Here is a 21,739-nt window from a genome sequence, read left to right as displayed (position 1 = left end):
ATGAACTTTTAAATACATCTGATATTCATTTTCTAGTTTAATGATTTTGTTCATGCGCTGTGAAACGAAATACACTGACTGAAAGTATATTAAAATTTCAGTATAGATTATTTTTTCATTATAGCAGAAAGTATGATTATCTTCGGTCTCACTTTAATGTTTTGATTGATTGTATGTTGTTTTACTTCTCATTCAAGAATTTTTCATTCATATAGAGACGTCACTATATACTACAGAAGCCGGTAGGTGCCAGGTAGAAAAATATTTTATCTGGCGGCCGCCAGATAAATAAGTGGCGACCGCCAGAAACTTATCTGGCGGTCGCCACATAATTTTCTGGCGGCCGCCAGATAAAATATTTTTTCTACCTGGCACCAACCGGCTTCCGTAATATACCGGTGAAAGGCTTCAAATTTTATTAGCTATCCAGGTCCAATCAAGAGTGTACGGGATTTACCCCGGATTTTATTCCATACACCCTGAGGCCTCATGGTGTATGGAATATTTAACCCCGGGATAAATCCCCGTACACCCTTGATTGGACCTGGATAACTAATATTACTCGGCATTCAGAGCCATTGACCAGTGAGGGATCTTTATCGTGCCAACGTCTACTGTGACACGGGGCCTCGGTTTTTAAGGTCTCATCCGAAGGACCCGCTTTAATGTTTTGAAGTACTCTGATATATTTATAGGTACATAATTCCGTTTAAAATTACCAAAGAATTAATGGGTCATAATTGCATAAAAGTATGAATGGATTGATTTTTTATGACAACCATAACTATAAAAGAAGATATGGAAACCATTATGGTAGATGGTATAGAACACTGTCTTTCCAAGTTTGTGCGTTTTGCTGCAGTCAAAAAGCAATAAACTGTTAAAACAAATTGCAAGAACAAAGATATTTTCCTTGATGCATTATATGTACAAAATGCACTCATCATCATTTAGAAACGCTAAATTCTACAGGCAAAACTGGTTTTGGTCGATATGAATACGGGCGAATCAAGGATTTTTTTTCCGGGTAAGGGGGTCCACATCAACTCTAAAGAATGTCAGACTGGGGAATTTTGACAAGCCAAAAAGAAAAACAACAAACAAACAAACAAAACAAAACAAAACCAAAAACAAACAAGCAAAACAAAAATAAATAAAATAAATAAATAACAAACCTACCAGGGGTAGGATGGGGCTGAAAGTCTTCATTTCAATATAAATGGTATTATTCAAGGACTAAGCAGGTAATGTAGATTCAAACAAGATGTGTTTGTGAAACACTGATGCCCCCGTATGGCAGCTTATGGCGAAGGTTAAAGTTTCTCAAATGCAAGTCAAAATCCAGGCCAAAAGATAAAAAAAATGTTAAATTTGAAAGCCCTAGCTGCAACTGTTCAAAAGTTATGGGGAAGGTTAAAGTCTTTTAAAAGTAAGTAAAACATCAAGGTCAAGGTCAAAGTTGTTGATATCCAAAGGAAGGTCTTGTCACAAGGATTACATATGTAAAGTATGAAAGCCCTAGCACCAACCATTCAAAAGTTATGGCCAGGGTTAAAGTTTTTCGAAAGTAGGTCAAACACCTAGGTCAAGGTCAAAAGGTCAAAGTGATTGGTATCCAAAGGAAGGTCTTGTCATAAGGATTACATATGTGAAGTATGAAAGCCCTAGCTCTAACCGTTCAGAAGTTGTGGCCAAATTTTGCAAAAGTGGGTCAAACTCCAAGGTCAAGGTCAAAAGGTCAAATATGATGGTACCCAAAGAAAGGTCTTGTCACAAGGAATACACATGTGAAATAAGAAAGTCATAGCTCCAACCAATCAAAAGTTATGGGCAAGGTTAAAGTTGACAACAGACAGACAGACAAACAGACAGACAGGACAAAAACAATATACCCCCGGGATCTTCCGATCCGGGGGCATAAAAAGTTTGTTTGGTCCTTGGGGGTAGAATAATACGAAAGCCGATTGAGCTCATTTTCGTTGGTTAAAAAATATATTTTTCGCGTTATAACGTGAAACTTTCGCGAATAAACTCGAAACTTTCGCGTTATAACGCGAAATTATATGTAAATAGTAATGTTACTCAGGAAACTTTGACCTTAATTGACCGGTTAAGAAATATGAACGCAGACGGGGACTTCTGTGAATTTATGACATTTCCTCAGAAGATTTAAATGAGAAATGATGCGATAATAGGATAGATTACTCTTGAGAAATTTGTATTTAATCTCAAAACCCTACTAATTAATAACATGAATATTCCTTTAAAGATTTTTTTTTGTTGTTTTTCACTTGTTGAATCCAAGAAATTCTTTAGACTGATTATTTTCAGGAAGATATCGACTTGTCACTTGCCACTTGTCACTTTTTTCAAAGCTGTTTTTATGCCCTCGTATCCAAGATTCGGGGGTATACAGTGTTTGCCTTGTCCGTCCGTTTGTTTGTCTGTCTGTTTGTCCGCAAAAACTTTAACATTGCCCATAACTTTTTATTGGTTGGAGCTATGGCTTTCCTATTTCATATGTGTATTCCTTAAAATTGTGACAAGACCTTTCCTTGGGTACCATCATATTTGTCCTTTTGACATTGACCTTGGAGTTTGACCCAGTTTTGCAGAATTTTACCCAACGTTAACCCTGGACATAACTTTTGAACGGCTGGTGCTAGGGCTTTCATACTTTATACATATGTAATCCTTGTGACAGAACCTTTCGTTGGATACCAGCAACTTTGACCTTGGAGTTTGACCAACTTTTGGAAAACTTTAACCTTGGTCATAACTTTTGAACGGTTGGTGCTAGGGCTTTCATACTTTACATGTGTAATCCTTATGAGAAGACCTTCCTTTGGATACCTTTGACCTTGGAGTTTGACCAACTATTGGAAAACTTTAACCTTGGCCACAACTTTTGAACGGTTGGTGCCAGGGGCTTTCATACTTCACATATGTAATCCTTGTGACAGAACCTTCCTTTGGATACCAGCAACTTTGACCCTTTGACCTTGGAGTTTGACCTACTTTTGGAAAACTTTAAACTTGGCCATTTCTTCTGAACAGTTGGTGCTAGGGCTTTCATATTTCTCATGTGTATTTCTTGTGAAAAGGCTTTTCCTTGGGCACCATTAATTTTGGACCATTTGACCTTGATGTTTGACTTACTTTTGAAAAACTTAAACCTTTTCCATATCTTTTCATTGGTTGCTGCTAGGGATTTCATACTTCACAGGTATATTCCTCGGGACGAGAACTTACTTTGGGTACCAACATATTTGATTTGCATTTGAGTATGTTTAACCTATGCTATAAAGGGTATTCAAATTAGTTCAAAAGAATTTTTAAGCACCACTTTTAAAAAATATTTAAAAATCTTCTCAAGCATAGAGGGCATAATTAGTCATAAAACGCAAGTTCTGAAAAAAAAGAATGCCAAGAAATGAAAAATTGAAGCGAGGACTTGATTCTGATGGAAATACATGCACTGGTGCTATGTTTATATAAGATTTGCATGCTTTATAATGTTTTTGTCTATCAAATTGTCAATAAAGTGAATTGAATTAATGGTGTGTCAATCTTGATTTCATGTGAGAATTTTTCTTTCAAAGTGCTTGTAATGCCGGAAAAAGTATCTACCTGAATAATATGGTAATAGACCTAATTTTTACTAATTCTCGCAATTATTGTCAACTGCCGACTCCTGTGTGTTAATCATGCAGTTACATATACATATCTAAAGTATATGAACAAGTATGTCCTCCGTAGTTACTTTTGTTTACCATGTTTACTTTATACGTATGTATTTCCTCCATTTCACGCGGTACCTGTATCTTGTATATTTTCTTTGTGTATATTGTACATAGAACCTCATGTACCATTAATTGTTTGAGAGAATAAATAAATTAAATGGTAGTTTCACCGTAAAAAACTTGAGTAACAGGACAACAAAATTTATCATGTTTTAATGATAAAAAATACATCAAAACCTTTCAGAGAAAATACAAAAAAATATCACAACAAATATCTACTCCTAGTGTGATGCATGTTATATATGAAAAATAACTTTATAAAATACTTTTCATACCATGTCTTAACATAAAACAGTTTTCAACATTGATATACATGTACATGTATATCTTGTAAATATAACATCATCTAAATACTTGGACCAGTTCAAACACTAGAACAAATTCATATCAAAAGAGAATACTGAAAAATATCCTACACAATCAATACATTTTTTAAACAATAATTACCTCAGTCTACATTTAATACTGCTTAAATTTGCACCCTCATTTTTTTTTCTCTAGTTGAGTAAATTTTACTTGAAAACATTATGGCAACATCTACCTACACTGTTTCTGTACAGAACATAATACTGTGACAAATTTTGTCATCTAATAATACTGAAGATTTCTATATAAAACACAGAAATAAGACATGACATATAAGGTAACAAATTATGATAATTATTTCATTATGAAAAACGACTATAAAATTAGAACCATGAGTCCCCTCTCCTTATCTGACACTGCAAGTCTCCTTTGTTTGAAAAAAAAAAATTGAATGAATGGTAAAGTTTGGTAAACTTATATTCTCAATTCACAATTTCGAAAAAATGGCATAACAGTTACAAATTTGATGAATTGTTTTGATTGTTCTAAAACCTTGAAAATGATATTTCTTCATTAGTTTATAAATAACCACACTACTTGATCAACATGATATACTATAATTTAAACAATATTGAAAGTGAAGATCAATTTTTGAAAACAAAATATGATATATGGCAAGAAAACCCAAGATAAGTTTTAAACATTTTGGTGAAATAAACTAAATATAAAACTGAAATGTTATTTTTAAATCGCAGAGAATTTCAATGAGTAAACATATAAAGTATCACAGACTATATAAATAAATGATACAATATTACATCTATAAAATAGCTATGTTGGCAGGAAAACATGTACAATACTATAATCCTTAAATCTTGAGCATTAAAAAAACATATCTTCTTTAAGTAGTATCATTCAATTCAGTTGAAGGAAAAAATCACCAGAAGCAAACAAGGATGACAACAACTTAACAACCATCTGACAACACTGTCCATTATACTATTTTTTTGACCCGAACTTTTCTAGGGATAGGTACACAGAGTTCTTCTACTCGTGGAGTAGCATGAGCACGTCTGGCAGCCATGGAAACTTTGTAAGGATCGTAATCATCTTTGATCATCGTCCGACTCCTTGGTCGACAGAGTTGTTGTAGTCGGAGATTGGCAATGGCTTTGAGAGCACTCTCATCTACTTTCCACTGAACTGGCTTTTCTCCAACAAAGCGGGGGTGGTATTTTTTAGGCTCTGATAGAGACTCTACATGTGGGGTACACTGGGCGGTCTTTGCAGCTGGAGACACTGGGTTGTATTGACCCCATGATGTTTCCAAGGTGATGACCCCAAATTTGTCACGATCTCTCCTATCTTTTGGTTTGGACAATAAATCCAATCTTTCTGTAGGGGTTGCTTTTGTTGCTCCATCGCTTACCTGTCAAGTAAATGTTTAAAAATATCAATAGGAAAGGTAAAAACAGAATTATATACAGAGAATATTTATGATAGGCAATACACAATATACCAGTATGTAACTTTACTGTACTTTAATTTATTAATGATTTCTACACAATTTATGAAGGACAGATTCCTACCTCTATACATCAATATAAATAACATCAAAAACATGTCATGGTGAACATCAGTGAAATTAAATGATATTCAATTTTTTGTGCTCATCTTAGGGGTGTCTAATTTCTAATTTTATATCATAAAATTTTGTACATGAACATTATAAGAATCTAACTCGTACATAACCAAGAGTTGTCTACCTTAGATTACACATACTGTTTCCTCATTCAACACCACAAATCTACATGTCCGTAATTTTGAAAATAAGACAGTTAAGACTTAATAGCCATTCTCTGTAACCACTTAAACTTTTGTGGCACGCATAGTCACAGAATTTTTTCAATTTTGGCTAGAATTTACCACGTCATAAACTACTCCAAAAAATATTGTTAGATCGTATGAATGTTGAGTAGTTACCATGGAAACGGTGTCTAAAGTTGATTTTTTCTGAAAATATGCAATTTTTGGGAATGTTATTCAATGAAATGCGGCTACTTCAATTCATGATACTCACAGAAATAAAAAGTATGACATCTGATTTTAAAAGGCATTTAAAAACATTGTTGGTATTCAGCCTATAAATGTGATAAATCTATGATTAAAATAGCAGACATTCATTTAAAAATTGAATTATCTCCCTTTGATAATTGTGAGCTCTTTAGTGTGAGAGATAAAAAAAAATCATTGGACAAAACTGACTGGAAGTTGTTTACTTGTCAACATATATCCTGGATTTCAAGTAAAATCAAGTGTTTTTTTCTGTTTATTTGATGTGCATACAAATTTTAACCTCTTTGTTTATTTCCTGGATGCCAAAGAGTAATTTTGATGTGTGAACAATGGCGAAATGTACAAGATCACACTATAATGTGAGAGAAGTAGGCTTTTGATTTTACCTAAATAATTATAAATTCAAGCTACTTTAAATGATCATACAAAAATGGAAGTTGAAAGTTGGATAACAAATAGACTTGGCAACAACAAAGTACAGGTGTATCAAGTTTAAATTGAATGAAGTGATGTAAGTTGATGCCTGTCATTAAAGGGAGGACCATTTGATTTGGGGGGGGGGGGGGGTTGACAGATTTTAGAAACTGATAATTTGTTCTTGAAAATGTTGAAAATAAATAATCTGTCCTCGACTGACAGGAAAATAAATAATCTATCCTTGATAAGTGCTACAACCCCACCCCCACCCAAAAGCACTTGTTTTGGTTATAATTTTTTAACACATAGTATAATAAGTATTATTATTATACTATAAAAAAAATTATTACCAAAACAAGTGCCTGCCCCCCCCCCCCCCCCCCCCACGAAACAGAGTTTGGGCATGTTCCTTTTTTTTTTTTTGGCTCTTCAGACTTTTTTTTAGGTGAAACAGAAAATAAATAATTTGTCCAGGATCATCTTGGAAATAAATAATCAGGCCTTCACTACCACGAAAATAAATAATCTGACTGGGGGAAAAATGCTCTTTACACCCCCCATCCTAAAATTAAAGAACGAAAAAGTATATTTTATCTCTATTTAAAGGCTACATGTAGAAAAAAAATCCACACCTAAAAACCAGTTTTTAATGAAGGATGTAAGAGAAAACTCAACCTTTTTAACTGTTTGCCTTTATCTGTATCACAAAAAAGAGAAAAGTTATATGTGTATATTTCAGATTTTGCTTTTTTATTCAATGATTTTGAAAACATTTACAAAGAAATTGATAATTTTGCTGAAGCAAGAATTTTCTTTAAAGGAAAGGTCTTTATCCAATAATAAAAAAAAGAATAAATTGTTAAGGCCAATAATAAAAATGTTTTGTTTGATTCCTGTCGAACAGTCAAAATTATTCTTTCAATTTTTTTTTTTTTTTGGGGGGGGGGGGGGGGGGGGGTTGTGCATAGAAATACAAATTGTCTGAAACATATTTAAAGTTAACAGTTTATCATTTCTCTAGACTAAGATACATCTGTCTAGCTGTATTTTATTTACAACAAAAACATAAATAAATTTCTGACAAGCCCTTTCTACCAAAAAAAAAAAAAATCATAAAATTAAATAAAAATAATACATACCTCGGGAATGGGCGCAGGGTGGGTTAATCACTTATGAATGAACCACTTCCTTTAATATTTATAAATAACGCTTCGTAACGTTTTACAAGGGATCCATGTTTTTTTTTTTTTTTTTTTTTTTTTTTTTTTTTTTTTTTTTTTTTTTTACAAATGCCTCTTACCAATTTATGTGGAGTAAGTGCTTTTACATGGTTCCTGGAAGGGGTGGAGTACATGTAAGTCCTGGTCATTGGTTACTTTTCTATATTCATTTTTTAAATAAAATGAAAACCGTAGGAATACAGGGACAGATTATTTATTTTCAACATTTTCAAGGACTAAACTTTGGAAATTATGTTTACATTACACACCATAAGGTGTACGATTCCATCAAGCTTACCAACCAACTCAAATTTAGCAATCGACATAAATTCAAGAAAGCACAAAAACAGATTATCCGAACAGGTTCAGCAGATTTTTACAACAGATTATTACTGATTAAATTTTGGGAAAAAGCAGATCTATTATGTGTAAACCCATGCATAATTGGGTTGAAATATTCATCATCAATGTCTCTAAATTTTCAAGTTTTTAAGAATAATATTGCAAAGTAAAATGGATTTAGGCTTTTTCTGTCAACTTCTCTGAAAAAAGTCACAGGAAAACATAATTTGATTGTCACTGGAAAAGTGTGGGCTGTGGAATATGGTCAAAAATGTACATTTTAGAACAAGACTTAGTCTACAAATTTAAAACAACAAAGGAGTTTTTACATGCATGTAGCACAATTCTCTACGTACAAGTCACTCAATATGGTAAGTGTATAGGCTTTCAATATTTTGACTTGGCGACATTTTTTTATCAATAAATGACCTTTAAAAAACATTCTCATAGCATTTTCACATTATGCATCAAGCTAATTAAAGGTGAGAATGCAATTTATTTACCAGTTTCAGTATAAAACAGGATACGCTTTCACAATATCCAAGTATAAATGCAATACTAACAAGCTAATTCAGAGAATCTGTGTCCCCTGCTGAAGGAAAAAAGAAGAGCATGTACGGATCTAGAGGGGTGGTGGTCGTAGGGTGGTGGGGGTGGGGGGACGGGACACTTTAAAAGGAGCGGGCGGGACGATAGGGAGTGATATAATGATATAATGATATAAAATTTCATTGCAAAAGCTTAAAAGCTTCTTGAGATATCGCTCGGATATGAAAGTTTAACACACAAACAGAATGTATAAATTTTTGACATTGACCTTTGACCTTTTGACCTTGAAATCAATAGGGGTCTTCATTAGTTCATAGGGAGTTGTGGTTTAAAATTTCAATGCAAAAGCTCGAAGGCTTCTTGAGATATCGCACAGAAATAAAGTGTTTAAACATACTGAATTTCTGAATTCATGACCTTGACCTTTGACCTTAAAATCAATGGGAGTCTTCCCTAGGCCACAGGGATATTTTTTATGCAAAATTTCATTGCAAAGGCTCAAAGGCTTCTCGAGACATTGGCCGAAACTTAAGTGTTACAGAAAAACAGACTGACGGACAGATGGACGGTCAGACAGACCCAAATCAATATCCCCCACTTTCAGTGAAAGCGGGGGACAAAAAGGCAATTTTTATACCATTGTGACCTTGAATTTGACCTTCTGTCCATATTTACCAATTCAGGTGATGCTACATGTAGTTATTGTCCACCAGAACTGTAATTTTGTTTATTCATGCTGTTTAAAAAAAGTATTAGTTGGGACACTGAAAAAAATGTGCTCAGTTTCCTTAAATTTCTATCTAAATCGAGCCATTTGACCTTGACCTTTTGTCATGAAAATTAATTTTTCTCTTTGTTTTTGCTATTGTGTACCACATAACTAAATTTGGTTTCAATCCATTTTAAAATACTCAGGTATTTATATGGAAACTGATTGTAGATACCTATTGCCCTTGTCTGGAATTCTTTAAAAAAGCATAAGTTTGTAACCATGGTAACATGAAAACAAAATATGAATACCAAGTGTTTCTTTGCAGTTTATATTAGAACTATATATGAACTTTCAAACCAATGTATTTATTTATTCCCATATGTCCGCAAAATTTTATACCAGGCTTTTCAAAAGAGCCTAAAATCTACAATTTTTCCACAGAAAAATCCTACCTAAAAACGGGCGATATTTTTTTTATTAGGTAAAGTTACTCAAATACTAGAAATTATCTGAAGAACTATAAAAATGATGTATTTTGGCAAAAAGATAAAGTCATGTAAATATCTTGTTGTATTAAAGACTTTTAATTAGTCAAAAAGGGTCATTTTTCATCAAAATTTAGCTTTTTTTCGGCCATGAAAAATGTATGTTGGTTGCCATGGTAACCATGGACCATAGCAACCATTTTATTATGAATTTTAGTTTCATACATCAATATAGGAATGTGTGCCAATTTTCATAAAAATCTAAGACCTAGCGTGCCACACTCCCTATATAAGAGTTTAAATGCTTACAGAGAATGGCTATTAATTGCTATACATGTCACTCATAAAGTGAATTTGAGCTGGTATTAAGACATTCAGTTGAGCTACAAATGTTAAGATTACAAAGTTTACATTGCTTTACAGTACATGTATTGTCAAATATAGTCAGAAAGGCCAACTAATTAAGAATACTTGTACTTGTAATAAAAAAGTTTTTTTCATTAAAAAAATAATTGTTTATGAAATATCAACAGAGTTCTTGTTTAACAAATTTGAGAAGAGACATTAATACACTTGGTTTTTAGTATCTCAAACATTGATATTTCATTATAATCTGACATGCAAAAGAAATGCAACATCCTATTTTTAGAGAAAAAAAAATTCAGATATTGAGTATAATTTTCTAATTTATTAGTAAAGACATCTTCAACTCTGCGTAATTGGTAATTAAATGGTTGGATATTTTTATCCCATTATCAGATCAAAGTCTTAGCCATATCAAACAGAAATCATAAATTGCATGTTTATTAGAAAATAATTTGGCTATAATTTGGATTTACAGAGTTTGTTTCTGTTCATCATAAGTATTGTAGCATTATTCTTCAAAAGGAATTCTCATTTCTTTTCTTTAAGTGATGCCAGTTAGGGCTTCCTGAAAATGACTATAAGTGCCCATTCCAATTGCTCCTAGCAGGAAATTTTCAAAATGAAGTTGCAAAAGAGTTGCAGATGCAAAAATGCACTCTATCACATATCATCATGTTCTTACGTCTCACTAGCTTGAGGGGAAGACCAAGGGTTAATACGTTGTGCCAGAAATAATGAATTTGACTTCAGCATCTGAGAAACAGGCACTTCAGAAAGACTGGAAGACTATTTCTTTCACTAAAATCAGCTGAGAGTGATGAACTCAGTGTCATAGAATCTGAGATGTGACTGTTGTGCATGGAGGACATACTATAATTCAATTTGGAAGGGGGGGGGGGGGGGGTAGAGGTGACCTTTTACTTTCTAAAGTTAAAAAATAACATTCAATGTTTCAATCAAATCTTCAGTGTTTTTAAATCAAGTTATTTCTTGTGGTTAACATCTGTGATAAATTGTGAATATCATTCGATTAAAATATTCAGATGGTAGTTAAATTGTTTGTTGGGTTTCTTTTGCGTGTCAGTGACATATTTTTCTTTATGTATTTTTGACCTTGATTTCTCAGATTTCTTTTTGGCTCCATCGAGTTAAAGATTAGGTTTAGCTGTAATTTTGTACAGTTATAGTTTTTAGATCAGATTATGAAATATACTGTTGTTAATTTTAGAAATTAAAGCATAATCTTTTGTCTATTGTCATTAATAACTATTGTAAGCTTTCTAAAAAAAAAAAGCTATTTTTTAATATTTTGATTTAAATGCAAAAAATTTAAATAAATTCCCCAAAATTCTAAAAACTGATAAGCTTTAATTACTACATGCAAATGTTTACCCTCATGCCCAATCCCATAAAATAAATTCTACCCAACGGAAAACAAATGCATTCACTTAATTTAATTTTTGAATAAATTCACTGCAAAAACCTTGAAGTTTATATATATATGTGTGTATAGTAATAGATACATTTCCTCTTCCAATTCCTAGTTATATTAAGCAGTACCAACATCATAAACCACAATTGATTACAATGGGTTTCTCTCTCCCACACATTGCAATCAACTGGGGTTTTCCGATGATAAAGCAATACAAGTTTGTCAATTTATCAAGCTACCAAAGTCCTGGTTACGTTTGAATACATACTGTGATAAGCGGCATCTGAAATACAATTTAACCATTGCAGTGGGTGATTATTTAAACACTGAATCATATGTTATAAATTTATAAATAGTAGCACCAGCATTTTAAGTTTCTATCCTTATCTGCTCTCAGGTCTGTTAGAGTACCTGTATTTGTTATCAAATATGAAACATCCAATTTTTTTGAATTTTCAATATGTGGGGAAAAATTATATTGATTGATAGAACTTTCCTAGGAAATTTTAAAATAGATTGTCATTCAGTTGTTTTAAGTCTATTATATTGTCAAACTTAAAAATGTACAATTTGTATGAAATCAATAAAATTGAAAATTCCAGTCTTTGAATGCTGAATTAATGATATCATGAATTTTCATCTGAAGATAAAAGTCAATACTAATAATCCAACACAGCTAATACAATAAACCCCTGAAATGTACAGGCAGTCCTGTACAGAGTACATGTACATATAAAAGTGCCCCCACTACATGTAATACTAGTTTAATACAGCAGGAGCAAATTTCAGAAAACAGGTAACTTATCTGAAATTTATGAATTAAGAATGAAGACACTAATTGATATCAATAATTATGATACACACTGTCATGTAGGCAGTCCTGTCAAACAGATAGCGGGGATGGGGTTCTTTGTGTTCACTGAGGGCCACCAGGCGGGGCCCAGCTTCTGCCTTCTTAGCCCCATCACGTACTGCCCAGATAGGGGTGGGTCTGTCAAAGAAAAAAAAGGGAGAACATCTTAAAAGAAGTTTTCTTTAATTGAAATTCTCAACTAATATGGGCATCAAATTTCATTCAATTTATGTAGAAGTTAATGCTACGTTGCTTGTTAGTGCCCTTTCAGCAGCAAAGTAGTTGAACATGTCTGTAGCATAACAGACCTCATACTAGTGCAGCAACAACTACTAAGTCATTTGAATGGTCAGCAATTGTGAAGTATGAAATAATTATTCTTTGTGAAATACTGGAAAATGACCTCTTACAGGTATTTAGAAAAAATATTTAATTTTACTAAATGGTCATTCAAAATATGGTTGTTTTTCTAAATGGTCATTCAAAATATGGTTGTACAAAGCTTGACACCAGCAGGATACTGCCCACCTGTCCTGGTGACATCACTATATACCTGTCGCCTCGCCAACCATGCTGATTAGGTGTGCGGTGTTTGGCTAACTCCTGCACCCTGGTACTGGCAACTGTAATAACAAAAAAATAATGCCAATTAAAATCTATAAACTCAAAATTTTCACAAATTCAACTATTAGTATAATACCCAAAATAAGATACCCTTCATGATAAATTTATACTTACAAATGAAATTAAAACTAGATTAATGTATTTTGATCAGTTTAATATTTAAAAATAATGGTCTGAAGCAATATGCAGACCCCCATCCCCTTTTTTACTTAAAAGTACAAGGAAAAAAACACTGACACATTTACACAGTTGAAAAATCAGGTTATGATTTGATAACAATTTAATGTCAAAAGCACAATACTTATGTCAATAATGTTAGTTCATGTTCAAATCTCAGCATTGACACATTAATAAGACCTGAATAACTACAAGCAAGCCTGAATGAAATCATTCAGTACAATATAAAACGTCATATGCAAGGTGTTAAAATATAACAACGCACACTCAGATTTAATTAAATCAAGTCTTTAAGAATTGTGTGCTGAATTTAAAGAGTCAACTATAAAAAGAACTGAATTTTTAATACCATAAATATCGATCTGGATTAAATGACCAGTGTTATAGCTATATACTAATACATCACAAATGACTGTTTTTAAAATCTTGTATAACCTAAAATTGATAAGTTTCTAACACTGTTATTAAAGAAGAAAATCTAAAGTACATTAAACTTGTTGAAGCTTTCATGGATTTCTGATATACTACAGGTATACACATGCATACATTGCACTACAAGAAAGAAATCTGAGAATGATTAATGTTTTTATGGTATATTCCATTAGTTTCTAAGTTAAACATGCCATGTTCCCCATCATATAATACTTACTAAATGTTGAATCACTCACAGTTCTACGCACCCCACCTTAAACACAATGTACTCTTGAGTGAAATTCATTGGTGAAATGACCAATACGCAGTCATGTATTATTTCTACAATCCTGAACCTTCACTAAAAATATTGAATTGTATCAACTTATGAAATAGCTTAATGGCTCCAAAAGGACTTCATTTGAAATCTGCCATTGTCAAATAAACTTTTTTAAATTAAGCATAATACAGACTTTTTTTTTTTTACTATAAATTTGCTATTATAGGAAGAAGGTTAGCCATTAATCTGCAGTTTCTGCTGCTAAAACTCACTAAAAGGCAAGAATTCATGTTCAAATTAATTTGGTCTTATGAATCAAAGCTCAAACTCATTCAGACACTCTTTCCCCATATTTCATTAAAAGTATACATTACATCATTTGGGAAAAAGATTCTATCATTTTCCACATACTTTAAAGAACAAGATGTCCATGATTTGAAGAAAACTTGCATATCAATTTGGTAATTTTTTTTTAAGTAATTTTTTTGAATATCCATCTGTGGTTTCATTCTGTCTAGTGGGAAGATTAAAAAAAATGAATTTACATTATAATTATTTTACATGATGATGCTTGCATCACTTTCAGATGAATTTCATAATCTACGCTATAACTGCAATAATGTAGCCCTCTCTGATATTTCTAATCTAATGTTTTCAGGAGAAACCCCCCCCCCCCCCTTCCAATGAAATAATTGAGAGGGCTACTTTGTTGCAGGTATAAAACTGCACATTGTTGATCTAAAAAGGAGAATTTTCAGCTGTTATTTTTTTCTATTCTTGTATAAAAAATCTATCTTTTACTGGCTCAATTCTGGTCACAGTAGCCACCTGGTTTAAACAAATCTCTATCTATATGTATACAAGTTTTTGTTGGTGTTTGAAGATAACAGATTGAAGTTTAAAAAAAAAAAAAGTTCTTTAGTTTGGTTGATTTTGCCCAGGTGTTTTTTAAGAAATTAAAATGTCCGTGAAGAACAAATTAAAAACTGATAAAAATATTATAAATGGCCACCTTAGTGAAGACCTGCAGTCATGCAGTTTCTAAATAAATACACACGTACACACAAATGTATCAATGTTCTATCAAACTTACTGAAAAGGGGGGGGGGGGGCTGAAGTAAAAGTTTGACATATGTTATATAAAACACAGTAACTAAACAAGTTCTGATATTGTTGTTAGAGTTGTAAATGATTTTAGTATGGACTTAATGATACTACAGAGTTTTATACAATTCTAGCATTTTAAAATTTAAGCCTATAATACACGTCTTGACAGTTGATATATCATTTCAATCTGTGAAAACCTTTTAAAATGTAGGATCAATGATGAAATGTAAATGTTTTCTCTTAATATCAGTCATGACAAGTGTTTGCTCTGCTTGTACAGAATGTTTCTGATCAATATTTAGGCATTAGATCAAACACTATAGAAAGAAAAGAACTACTCATAAACACCAGGTCTTGGCTAGATTAAGGATGTCATTTTCTACTTGATCGTCCTCAACAATTTGAGATATAGGACTTGGTATATTCTTTATATTTAAATATTTTTCTGTCAGTTTTTAGTCCAAAAAGAGAGGAAGTTTAAGAGTATTTTGAAAAAAAATTAATCCCAAGAAAATTAAAAGTTCCAACATCTAAAGTTCGTTGTATATTAACTTAATTCTTTAAATATTGATTCACAATAATAACACACTAAAAACTTACTAAAGAATTACAGTACAATGTATAACTTATTAAGCTGATCTGGTAGAATTTTTGGTTTGGACTTAGACCAACAGGAAATCTGCCAAGAGGACTGATCTGATAAGGACATGTTACCTAATACTGGTAACATTATTGTAAACAGACAAGAATCAAGATTCTTATTAATAATTAAAAAAAAAAAAAAGGTAAAAGAAAAAATAGTAACATAAACATATAAACACCACCTTAAATCTGTTAAAGTTTCCCCTTTAAAGGAATTATCAAGTTGAAATTAAAATTGCATTTGGAGGGATTTGTTGTATGGAATGATTTGGAAAAGGCTAAAAATTACAACTTAATATTGTTCAAGTTATTTAAATATGAAACAAGTCATATTTGATGTATATTATACATAAATGACTAATAAATTTTGAGCAATATATATGAGATATAATGAAAATTACCTCGTAGCTAGCAAGGTAACATGCATTTTTTTCTTTTATAAAACTACAATTATTTAAACCCAAACCAGTTTCTACCTTCAATTCATTCAAAGGGCGTAGAATATGCATTATGGTAATATTTCTCATTTTAACTTCCAAAACTTGCCCTCCCCTGCTATATATTGGCTTATGAATGTTTCAATCGTATCTAATTTAGTACCCCCAAATGCGGTTTAAATCTGTGAACTAAATCGATCACCTTTTGTTTGTCTGACAAAATGAAGAGATGAGTATCTCCACAGACACTTGTAAGCACTTTAACGGACACAATGCATTACTTTATCAGGTAGTTCTATACAATGATCATCACCTGCTGTAGATTAGAACCAGACAGAACTCTGTTAGCAGTTTACTCTAATTCAGATCTATATTGATTTAGTTTAAGTAATTTCCTCTCAATTTAAAAACTTAACTGTAGGAAAATGTGGTGAAAGGAAACGGCAATTATATTTATCAATATTATCGACCCTCACCAGAATTTAATATCGACCCTAACCAGAATTTAATACATTTTTTTCAGCACTTTTTGGTACTTAAGCATAAAATGTGCTCAAACAAAATAAGCCAGATGGATTTGTTTGATTTCATATGGCACAGTGAGGACTGACTTTTTCCCCCAACTGCAAGAATAGTCAATCTAATTAGATTGCAAGAATAGCAAGTGCTTTTTCAGTAAAACAATATGTGCTGGTGCCACAAATCAAAATTAGAAATTGAATTTTCTCTACTGTTCATTATCCATTGCATCTGTGTGACTGCATGATTGATCTTTCTTTATGATAATTATTATGTACTCTTCACAACAGAATATTCAACCAGGAGGACAAATCTCTTTTTGAAAAGTGTAGAATTGCAAAATAGTTGTCTTCAGACTAAATTTTAATAAAATGCAAACATTTCATTATGAAGTGTACATGGATCGATATTCATTCTGAAAGACAATTAAGCAACAAAGTGCATGTTAAGGGTATAGCTAAAATTTTTAAAGTGATATGGATTTGTAATTAGAATAATTAGAGTACAGTATTACATACTGATCTGTGTGGTTCCATGTGGCCCAGCAGTGGGGGGTTGTCTGTCAACCCAATACACTGACCTCCTACAAAATTTAAGACATAAACAGAATATATTAGCTTATTAATCCTCAATCATTTTTAAACTCAGATATGAATGATTTTAAATATTCACAATATCTCATTAAATTTTGCTTGAGGAAAACCTGTAACTAGAAAGCTCATATTAAATTCAATGGCTTTTGAAGGTGCTATTGGAATCCGTCATTATTCTGTAGTCCTGGAATGTATATATCTATATGTAGATAATTTTAAAGTTCCGATCCTTTTGAAACTATAGAAGTGTTTTGCAAAATTCAACATTTTATAATTTTATGCATAAATATATATTCCTATAAACTATAAATAACGTTTCCTCTTTTAATATCAGTTGATTTAATCTGCCATCATGCCCCCCCCCCCCCCCCTGCACAAGAGGACAAACATACTGGGGATCAAACGCAACATTCTTTGAAAGTTCGGGAATGTCTGTGTCTATAATTTATATATTCCTGTAATGCGTTTTTGGTTCATGATCACTTCATGCTGCAGAAGAGACTGGGCATTTCAACGTTGTTAATAAATTAATTAAAATTTATAATAAATAAAATACGCGCATAATAATGTTGATGAATGAGTGCACATGTTCGATCCGTGCCGATTTACTTCTTCAACATTTTAAATGTCAACTGATGTATCAATATGGACAAAGACACATTAGTACTGTCACTTACGATTTATACAATAAACCGAGAAGTAAGTAGATTTGTATAGAAATAACCCTACCTATCTTCCTGGAATGTGTTTGGAACACTTTTGGGATTAGCGAGAAGATCTATCCTGTTATCACTCGCTGTAATAGAGAGAAAAATTGAAATAACCTTCAGTGTCATTCATGATATGACTATCATTCACAAAGGGTCCCAGCATAGCACATGCACACTTACTTGCACTTCTCGTCGCCATTTCTACCAAAAATCTCGCGCTTTACGCGTGGTTGTCAAGAGAGTTGTCAATGACTCCTTCCGATTGTTTTCATTGGTCAAAACACTTTCATATTCTTTCTAGACATTTAATATACGTTTTATTCTGGTTGTTGTACCTTTTAATCAAGAATCTATTGTTTGGCCGAATAATACATTACATTTAAATCCCCAGCAGACGATATTTGTTTAAATGCCAAACTGAATGTCTAGGACTATACTGGTGCTGTTGGTTTCATTTTCATTTTAAATGTGACGTCACAAGAATGAATCGTGTGGGCAGAGTGATCCTTCTTGATTCAGACACGCAGCATACACTTCGGCCCAAAAGATTGTTAATCTTTTTGTTTTGGTTTAGTTTTGTTTGCATTGTTTTTATTTTGTTTATGATTTTTTTGGGAGGGGGAAGGGGGGGGGATTATTTTGAGAGATAGGTGTGACTTGCTCATTGAAGACTTGACACTTAGCGCCAAATCTCATTATAAAGACAATTTGATGTGTAAATATAGAATCCTTTTGAGGGAAAAAATAAAGGAGAAAATAATCAGCAGATATACAAATACCGTTATCAACATAAAAAGAAAAAAAAAGTTTTTAACTGTGTCTCGGGGGAAAAAAAACATCACCACAATGCGAACTCATGGTGCATTCACTCAGAGGGTCCAAGAATATTGAAGATGTTTCGAAATTTGAAAGATTTTTTTTTATTATGATTTGAAATTTGTATTTAAAGAAAAAAAACGAAATACGTTAGAATTGTTTTTCATGTCTTAAGGTATGCCTTAGCATATAATAGCGGAAATAATTCTCTGAGTAAAAACATGTAGGGCTAAAGTTCTAAGATAATTATTTTTAACGAATGTGTTGAATTAAGAATTTTCCTCTTAATATCCGTCCACCACAAGAAATAGTACCCTATAAATTTTGGGTTTTTTTATGATTTTGTGAGCAGTTTTTGAAATTGAATATTGTATAATTATACAATATTCAATTTCAAAAACTGCCCACAAAATAATGCATTGTTAAATTCAAATATGTAATAAAAATTGAATTGTATAAGAAATAGTTTTGAATCGAAGTTCGAGGTCCTGACCAAACTTTTCTTAAAAGCTGACGAATGATAATACCTTAAACTAAAACCATTAAAATGAACATGTTGAATGAAATATATGGAGATAACGAACAGTATTCAAGCTCAAAAGTCCATTTATCAATACAAAATAGGAGCAGAGCAAACACGGACCTCCAAACATCAGAGGTGGGATCAGGTGCCATGGAAGAGCGAGCATCCCCCGCCGACCGGTCACACCCGCCGTGTGCTCCTTGTCATGATCGGGAAATAACGGAAAAGTCCGTCGACAATTCAGTGTGTAAATAATGGCCTAACAATTAGTGTGAAAAACGTCAGTCAGCATTTGACTCAATGATAAACTGTATTTGCTGACAAGGTCATTGTATCGACCATAGAACTTACGAAATGATGACTTTAAACGAGACAGCTGATATTCTTGCTTCATCAACTTATTTGTCAATAATTTACCTCGTTTTAGAAATTGTACATACGTAGAGCATGCTCTTGCGTATCGAATCAACTGAGAGATATATACCCCGTATGCAGGTGATGAAGGTATATTGCTGCATAAGTAAGGGAAGTTGACGATTGAAAAGTTAAAGTCATCACGTTTATCATAAAGCTTGGTTGTTAGATTACCATTAACGTCTTTTTCAAGTAAAATAACCAAATATGCAACAGATGTGTCAGACTCTGTGGTATCTTTTATCTCAAGTTCACAAGGATATATCGTATAGACATAAGAATGGAAATAGCCATTGTTAATTGACAATACGTCGTCGATATATCTAAATGTCGAGTTGAAGGCCACAGCAAGTGTTTTCTTCTTTTCACGTACAAGATTTTGGACAAATTCTGCTTCATATGAATACAAAAAAAGGTCTGCTAATAATGGGGCGCAATTGGTACCCCTGGGAATTCCAATAGATTGTTGGAAGACCTGGTCTCCAAAAACCAAATAGATATTGTCAATCAGAAACTCAAGCATCTTTTTAATGTCAACTTCAGAGTACTTGTGTGAACAATCAGAATGTTTTTTAACAAAATAATTTTGCAAATGACCGATGACAAGGTAAATATATTTACGAGTTCCATTTTTATTGAAAAAGCAGCTGTCAATGATATCAAAAAGCCTGGACTTTAATTTATCGTGGGGAATGGTTGTGTACAAAGTTGAATAGTCGTAAGTTTTTAAGCTGTTGATTTTGGTAAAATCTTGTGATTTTAAATTTTCCAAAAGTTCCTTGGAATTTTTAAGTATCCACATCTGATTTACACCACTTCTCGAATATATTGTTGCACAGTACTTTTGAAGTTTCTCCTTCACCACTGTTAATATCTTAGTGAAGAGTAAAGATAGAGGCTTGGTTGAACATTTTCTGGAATCCGCTATGTATCTTTGTTTGTAAGGATTTTTATGAAGTTTCGGAATCCAATATAAATATGGTAATTCAAATTCATTTTGATTGTTTGGAATATTAAAAATATTCAAAACTGACATATGATTTTTAAGAATTTCTTCCTTAGAAAGGGAACTATGAGTATAAGTTGGATTACCACTTGTAGAATTAAATCCAAGTTCCTCTAAAATACATTTAATATAATGAGCCTTACAAACAAAGACAATGTTGTTACCTGCTTTGTCAGCAGGGACCAGTACGTACTGATCATGTAATCTATATAATTCTTTTTTCACTACTGGGTTATTGAATACAGAAGGATAGATGGTTTTCATATTGCCTCTCAATCTCTTAATGCGCGATTTTAACATACATCTGATACATTTAATCCATTCTGACAAAGTGTCAAGGTCTTCTTTTTCATGTCTGGTCCATCGCCTGGAGTAGTCCTCTACAGAATCCATAATATTTATGAAATTCCGACGCCAGTTGAAGGATCTGGGTTCCCTAAATTTAGGACCTTTTAAAATTAGTGATCTAAGGTCCTCATTGTTAACTATATTTACGTCACCAGTAATAACGTGTCCAGCAGGACTATAGTTATTGGGCGAAGAAGAACATGAACACGATGGAGGATTATGCTTCAGATATTCGATATCCAGGCCCTGTAAAGTTTTCTTGTAATTAAAAAGTTTGGAAGCAATAGTCGATGTATATTTGTAGGAAATACAAGGTGGAGTCTTTAACTTGAAATATGGTGGAATACAAGACTGGACCCTTTTGTGATTAAGAATATTACTTATATTAACCGCGTCAATTCCTTTGTTGGCATATTGAAGTTTAAGGAAAAAACGGATTGTTTTAGCTGCATTTTCTTCAGTAAAACGCGGGGGTTTAAAAAACCTATGATTGGCAATATCCATAATCACAGATCCGAGCCTATATTCTGGTGTCGAGGAATAAAAAAATGGACTTTCCTTGACCTTTTCA

At 32.6% G+C, this 21,739-nt stretch overlaps 1 protein-coding gene across 3 annotated transcripts; it reads right to left on the bottom strand.

Annotated features, from left to right (window-relative positions):
• Positions 1-4,784: 4,784 nt before the first annotated feature.
• LOC133191477 (sperm microtubule associated protein 2-like) lies at positions 4,785-18,470 on the bottom strand. Of its 3 annotated transcripts, XM_061327228.1 has the most exons (8): positions 18,242-18,470; positions 18,081-18,147; positions 17,277-17,341; positions 14,012-14,047; positions 13,115-13,184; positions 12,573-12,699; positions 11,977-11,991; positions 4,785-5,538 (listed from the first exon to the last, which is right to left on the bottom strand). In XM_061327228.1, the coding sequence occupies exons 1-8, from the start codon at positions 18,258-18,260 to the stop codon at positions 5,104-5,106; spliced, it is 834 nt and encodes a 277-aa protein (XP_061183212.1). In that variant the 5' UTR covers positions 18,261-18,470; the 3' UTR covers positions 4,785-5,103. The 3 variants fall into 3 exon arrangements, with proteins under 3 accessions (XP_061183212.1, XP_061183213.1, XP_061183215.1); XM_061327229.1 differs by lacking the exon at positions 11,977-11,991 and having other exon boundaries at positions 4,787-5,538; positions 18,242-18,467; XM_061327231.1 differs by lacking the exon at positions 14,012-14,047 and having other exon boundaries at positions 4,788-5,538; positions 18,242-18,467.
• Between the last annotated feature and the right edge of the window lie 3,269 nt (positions 18,471-21,739).

Source organism: Saccostrea echinata, unplaced genomic scaffold (genome assembly GCF_033153115.1).
Source record: "Saccostrea echinata isolate AGI-Se365-2 ecotype Australia unplaced genomic scaffold, CSIRO_AGI_Sech_v1 ptg000023l, whole genome shotgun sequence".
NCBI classification, from domain to species: Eukaryota; Metazoa; Mollusca; class Bivalvia; order Ostreida; family Ostreidae; genus Saccostrea; species Saccostrea echinata.
The sequence above is the reverse complement of the archived record's forward strand: the minus strand, read 5'-3'. Positions and strand labels throughout refer to the sequence as shown.

Bases quoted from the DNA above. Each gene is read 5' to 3' on its own strand.
- LOC133191477 (XM_061327228.1), bottom strand. The intron at 13,185-14,011 runs GTAAGTATTATA...TTGTTATTACAG, and splicing joins TGTGAGTGATTCAACATTTA to TTGCCAGTACCAGGGTGCAG. The intron at 12,700-13,114 runs GTATATAGTGAT...TTTCTTTGACAG, and splicing joins CATGGTTGGCGAGGCGACAG to ACCCACCCCTATCTGGGCAG.